Source organism: Hyperolius riggenbachi, chromosome 4, assembly GCF_040937935.1.
Source record: "Hyperolius riggenbachi isolate aHypRig1 chromosome 4, aHypRig1.pri, whole genome shotgun sequence".
In the NCBI taxonomy this organism is placed as follows: Eukaryota; Metazoa; Chordata; class Amphibia; order Anura; family Hyperoliidae; genus Hyperolius; species Hyperolius riggenbachi.
In genome coordinates this window covers 484,274,709-484,281,193 of record NC_090649.1, presented here as the reverse complement: position 1 = coordinate 484,281,193, position 6,485 = coordinate 484,274,709, and the positions used below count along the sequence as shown (strand labels likewise).

At 45.8% G+C, this 6,485-nt stretch overlaps 1 protein-coding gene across 1 annotated transcript in view; it reads left to right on the top strand.

Moving 5' to 3' along the window:
• The first annotated feature begins 393 nt into the window (after nt 1–393).
• The window catches only part of HAAO (3-hydroxyanthranilate 3,4-dioxygenase), a 75,975-nt gene continuing 69,883 nt past the window's right edge, over nt 394–6,485 (top strand). The window contains exon 1 of the mRNA XM_068279710.1: nt 394–607. Within this exon, the coding sequence (XP_068135811.1) occupies nt 525–607 (83 nt within the window). The 5' untranslated portion in view covers nt 394–524. The remainder of the gene's footprint in view (nt 608–6,485) is intronic.

Genomic DNA, 6,485 nt, shown 5'->3' with positions numbered 1-6,485 from the left:
CGGGCGAGGGGGGATGTTTGTTACAGCTTTGCTTTCGATTTTTCACAACATTTTGCATGCCGATTTTGCATTATAATTGCGGATTTTGATGCAAAATGACGACTTACTTCTGCTTATCACTAGACTATCTTTACGGTTGTTAATCAGGAGGCAGAGTGATTACAGTGGAGTGCATCTCTTGTTCTTGCATCTAATCACCACATCTGTCTCTCTAACAGAATTATGTAACAGCAAGCATGTTAAACACAAAAGTAACAGCAATAACTCAGAGGAACTGGAAAAAAAAATCACATTTACGGAGTCCTTTTCCTGGGTGGACCGTGGCTGCATTAACATATTTCACCATGTCTGTCCAGGTTTACCTTTGCCCAAGCTGACCTTTGCTCAATAAACATGGAAAGGGTTTTAAAATGCAAATGCTGCTGAGCTGACACAAGTGCCTGCAAATTTGCGAACTGGAAGAGCAGATTTGTGAACTGAAACTTCAGCTCCTCTCCAAACCGTAAGCAGTTATTTCTGTAGTCATGGAGGTTCAGCCAGTCAACGTACGGAGGTGGATAGAGGACAACAAAGAGTATTTTGTACCGCCAGTATGCAACAAACTCATGTAAGTTACTTTATTATTGTTTGCTAAGGAACTGTCAGGATTGGTTCACACCACCAGCGCATTTTAAGTACCACTGATTTCAAAATCTCTTGCTATTGCAATACTATGGGTGATTTTTAAAAATCACATTGCTCAAGTGAGAACACACACACACCCAGGGGGCGTAACAATAGACCCTGCAAGGGATGCAGCCACAGGGGGGCCCAGAAGCAACATGGGGCCCCATGGGGTTAAGAGTTTCTTTTCTGTGTCCTGAGAAACTGACAACTAAGGGTTAGGAGAGAAAAAAAACTTTCTGCTCTCTGTACAATTGTTCTAATGACTGCATCTGCTCAGCCACTGATGTGGGATATGAAGACTTCCATATATATTTCTTTTTAAACTATTAATACAGATAGTTCCCTTCTTACAAACAACTTGCCTTACATATTTTTAAATATACAAACAAAGCTTTATCCATGTACAAAATATACAGTACTGTTTTTATTACTTTTGTGTTATCGTTATATGTTACAATATTGTATCGAGGGTTGTAAGTAGTTTAAAGAAATCTGTAACTAAAAAAGTTCCCCTGGGGGGTACTCACCTCGGGTGGGGGGAAGCCTCCGGATCCTATCGAGGCTTCCCCCGTCCTCCAGTGTCCCACGGCGATCTCGCTGTGCCCCTCCGAACAGCGGGGATGTAAATATTTACCTTCCCGACTACAGCGCAGGCGCAGTATCGGCTCTCAGCTCGGAGATAGGCGGAAATAGCTGATCTCTGTTGGTCCGCTCTACTGTGCAGGCGCAAGTCTCCTGCAAGTCTCCTGCACCTGCATAGTAGAGCGGACCTGACAAAGATCGGTTATTTCCGCCTATCTCCGTGCTGAGAGCCACAACAGCGCCCCCGCTGGAGCCAGGGAAGGTAAATGTATCAAGCCTTGTCAGGTTTGTTGAGCCAGGATTGCCGGACACTTCGGTGGAGCCAGCACTGGATTGCCTGCAGCTACAGGGATGGGGGAAGGTTCATTGGGACCCTGAGGCTTCCCCCTCCCGAGGTGAGTACCCCCCAGGAGACATTTTTTTGGTTACAGAATCTCTTTAACCCTTTAGCAGCCAAATCAGGGCCAAATTTTTTCTGCCGCTGGGTAGGTCTGCCTTCCCCAGCCTGGCAGGCTCGGCAGAGTACGCAGAGTGGGCAGCAGGGATCTTTTATAGTTACCTGTCCAGACGGCTGAATCGGCTTCTTCTTCCTCCACTACGTTGGCCATGTAACCCCGACATGTCTACTTGGCACATGTCTTCCATTACCCCTCTCCCACCACTAGGTGGCTCTGTAGAGCTAACATGGTTTCCTGGATTCCGATCACATGTCATATCATGTGATCAGGAGCCAGAACACCTCCCGAGAGTTCAGAGCCACAAGTGGAGGAAGAGAAGAAGCCATCCAGAACTGGTAAGTATAACTGCTAACCACTTGCTCATTTGGCTCCACTAGGCAAAGGTTTACGTTGCACAGTAGTCTTAAACCAAAAAATGTGCCGCGCCCTTGTTACTCCTCCCCATTTCATTGAAGAGTGTATGTCGGCATGTCACTCAGCTGTAGACAAGTCATGTGTTTGTAACTGTTACCCTAGTGACTGCTACACAGGCGATAGTTATTGTGCATGTGTACGCATTATTGCTCTCTTCCCAAGGATTCATTGAGGCCTGGACCTCTACTGAGATCTGTGGTTGGACTTTTACTGACAGCACATTGCATAACTTTTCAGTACAATCTGACCTGCAGTTACCTGTGTTGGAAAATGCGCTTTAGTTAACGTTAGCAGGTTGCATCACTAGTAGTGATCGGAGATATTTAGGCCATGGACCTCCAAAACGGAGAATAAGACATGGCCAAGAGTCACAATAATGCAATAGTTTGTAAAAAGTAACTGTGTTGTGATATAAAAAAAGCACTGCGGGAGGGGACATTGACCTTGTCCCTACATGGGTCTCTTGCCAATCAGGAGATGACACTCCGTAAGGTAGTGATGTGCAAACTACATAAAAGCAAACTTCAAAGGAGGCAGATAGAAGTTAGACTTAGGGGTGGAATAATGGCCCCTGCAACTGCTGGTGGGCCCGGGGGCAGTGGGGACCCACTACTCCTCCCTCTCCTTACCCACATGCAGAGTAGCATGTGCTACTCCACCAGTAGTGGAGTAATGTATACCAGCACTGTGGGTCTCCACCATACATCACAGCCACACACTTTCTGCTGCCATTCACTGGCTCCCGATCACATGACGGTTGCGAGTCATGTGATTGGGAGCCGGCAAATGGCCCAGCATTATTATGTTTGTTGAGAAAACTTGTTAACTTCATGGTTGGTTATAAAAATGATGTTGTTTCGGTTCTTGGTCGATTCTGACAATTGTATGGCAACTTTGTACTATGTTGATAGCCTCATCCTGGTATGAGGGCCTAACATCCACAGGTGAGGGTTGTGCTTACAGCCCAACACTGTGCAGAACGTTTGGCATTTGCCAGAGAACCCCAACTTTGGCAAATTCGCCACTGGCGCCCCGTGCTCTTCAGAGATGAAAGCAGGTTCACACTGACCACATGGGACAGATGTGACAGAGTCTGGAGACACTGTGTAGAACATTCTGCTGCCTGCAACAACCTCCAGCATGACCGGTTTGGTAGTGGGTGAGTAATGGTGTGGGGTGGCATTTCTTTGGGAGGCTGCACAGCCCTCCATGTGCTCACCAGAGGTAGCCTGACTGCTATTAGGTATCGAGATGAGATCCTCAGACCCCTTGTGAGACCGTATGCTGGTGCGGTTGGCCCTCGGTTCCTCTTAATTCAAGACAATGCTAGACCTCATGTGGCTGGAGTGTGTCAGCAGGTCCTGCAAGATAAAGGCATTGATTCTATGGACTGGCCCGCAGTGGTGCTCAGCAGAGCTCGAATATTCGAGTAGCTCGAATATTCGAGCTCTTTTTCAGCTATTCGAGCTCGGTATTCGAGCTCCGAATAGCTGGAGCTATTCGAATGGGCTATCCGAGTACACTCGAATAGCCCATTCACTATTCGAGCTATTCGAGCAACTCGGCGCTATTCGAGCTCGGTACCGAGCTCGAATAGCGTCATAGCCCAGATTGATGTCCTTAGAGCCAATCAGAGGGCTCCCAGGCCCTCTGACGGCAGCCAATCACAGAGGGGGACCCTGGCCAGCCCCTACCCTATAAATAGCGGCCGCCATGTTCCGTTTCTCCATGCTTGCCTGAGACTTGTACAGAGAGAGAGTTGCTCCTTTGTGCTTTGGCTTAGCAAGTGCTCTATTGTGATCATTTACCTAGCGTTTTTGCTCACCTACACCTGCCATATACACCTATATTGTTGTTAGTTAGATAGACATTGTATTTTAGTTAGTAGCTTGTGTGTTACATTAGAGACAGGCAGCTGCTGCAAGCTTACAGGTTTAGGCCTCAGGGGGGCCTTGCCTCTGTGGGCAGCTGTCCTCTGTTTATTTCTCTCATCTATACCAGTATTTCTGCTGTCCTTTACTAATAGTATTGTAGTTATACTGTACTAGGAGTAGGACACTCACTGACTGTCACTGTTTATAGGCTACTAGCTAGCTCCTGCGTGTGTGCACTCACTCACTGTCTGTGTGTACACACACTCTATTTCCTTCTGATTACTGATAGATTATTGTTAGTTAGTTGTACTTACTTACTACTTACTCTTATTGTACCCGTAGGGACACTCACTGTCACTGTTCATATAGGCTACTAGCTCCTGCGTGTGCGCACTGCACTCACTGTCTGAGTGTACACACACAACACACACTCTATTTCCTTCTGATCGCTGATTGATTATCGTAATTAGTTAGTTCTACTTACTGTTACTACTTACTCTTACTGTACTAGGAGTCTAGGACACTCAGTCACTGTCCATAGGCTACTAGCTCCTGCGTGCGTGCACTCACTGTCTGAGTGTACACACACCCACACTCCATTTCCTTCTGATCGCTGATTGATTATTGTAATTAGTTAGTTCTACTTACTGTTACTACTTACTCTTACTGTACTAGGAGTCTAGGACACTCAGTCACTGTGTTCATAGGCTACTAGCTCCTGCGTGCGTGCACTCACTGTCTGAGTGTACACACACCCACACTCCATTTCCTTCTGATCGCTGATTGATTATTGTAATTAGTTAGTTCTACTTACTGTTACTACTTACTCTTACTGTACTAGGAGTCTAGGACACTCAGTCACTGTCCATAGGCTACTAGCTCCTGCGTGCGTGCACTCACTGTCTGAGTGTACACACACCCACACTCCATTTCCTTCTGATCGCTGATTGATTATCGTAATTAGTTAGTTGTACTTACTGTTACTACTTACTCTTACTGTACTAGGAGTCTAGGACACTCAGTCACTGTGTTCATAGGCTACTAGCTCCTGCGTGCGTGCACTCACTGTCTGAGTGTACACACACCCACACTCCATTTCCTTCTGATCGCTGATTGATTATTGTAATTAGTTAGTTCTACTTACTGTTACTACTTACTCTTACTGTACTAGGAGTCTAGGACACTCAGTCACTGTGTTCATAGGCTACTAGCTCCTGCGTGCGTGCACTCACTGTCTGAGTGTACACACACCCACACTCCATTTCCTTCTGATCGCTGATTGATTATTGTAATTAGTTAGTTCTACTTACTGTTACTACTTACTCTTACTGTACTAGGAGTCTAGGACACTCAGTCACTGTGTTCATAGGCTACTAGCTCCTGCGTGCGTGCACTCACTGTCTGAGTGTACACACACCCACACTCCATTTCCTTCTGATCGCTGATTGATTATTGTAATTAGTTAGTTCTACTTACTGTTACTACTTACTCTTACTGTACTAGGAGTCTAGGACACTCAGTCACTGTCCATAGGCTACTAGCTCCTGCGTGCGTGCACTCACTGTCTGAGTGTACACACACCCACACTCCATTTCCTTCTGATCGCTGATTGATTATCGTAATTAGTTAGTTCTACTTACTGTTACTACTTACTCTTACTGTACTAGAAGTCTAGGACACTCAGTCACTGTGTTCATAGGCTACTAGCTCCTGCGTGCGTGCACTCACTGTCTGAGTGTACACACACCCACACTCCATTTCCTTCTGATCGCTGATTGATTATTGTAATTAGTTAGTTCTACTTACTGTTACTACTTACTCTTACTGTACTAGGAGTCTAGGACACTCAGTCACTGTGTTCATAGGCTACTAGCTCCTGCGTGCGTGCACTCACTGTCTGAGTGTACACACACCCACACTCCATTTCCTTCTGATCGCTGATTGATTATCGTAATTAGTTAGTTCTACTTACTGTTACTACTTACTCTTACTGTACTAGGAGTCTAGGACACTCAGTCACTGTGTTCATAGGCTACTAGCTCCTGCGTGCGTGCACTCACTGTCTGAGTGTACACACACCCACACTCCATTTCCTTCTGATCGCTGATTGATTATTGTAATTAGTTAGTTCTACTTACTGTTACTACTTACTCTTACTGTACTAGGAGTCTAGGACACTCAGTCACTGTGTTCATAGGCTACTAGCTCCTGCGTGCGTGCACTCACTGTCTGAGTGTACACACACCCACACTCCATTTCCTTCTGATCGCTGATTGATTATCGTAATTAGTTAGTTCTACTTACTGTTACTACTTACTCTTACTGTACTAGGAGTCTAGGACACTCAGTCACTGTGTTCATAGGCTACTAGCTCCTGCGTGCGTGCACTCACTGTCTGAGTGTACACACACCCACACTCCATTTCCTTCTGATCGCTGATTGATTATTGTAATTAGTTAGTTCTACTTACTGTTACTACTTACTCTTACTG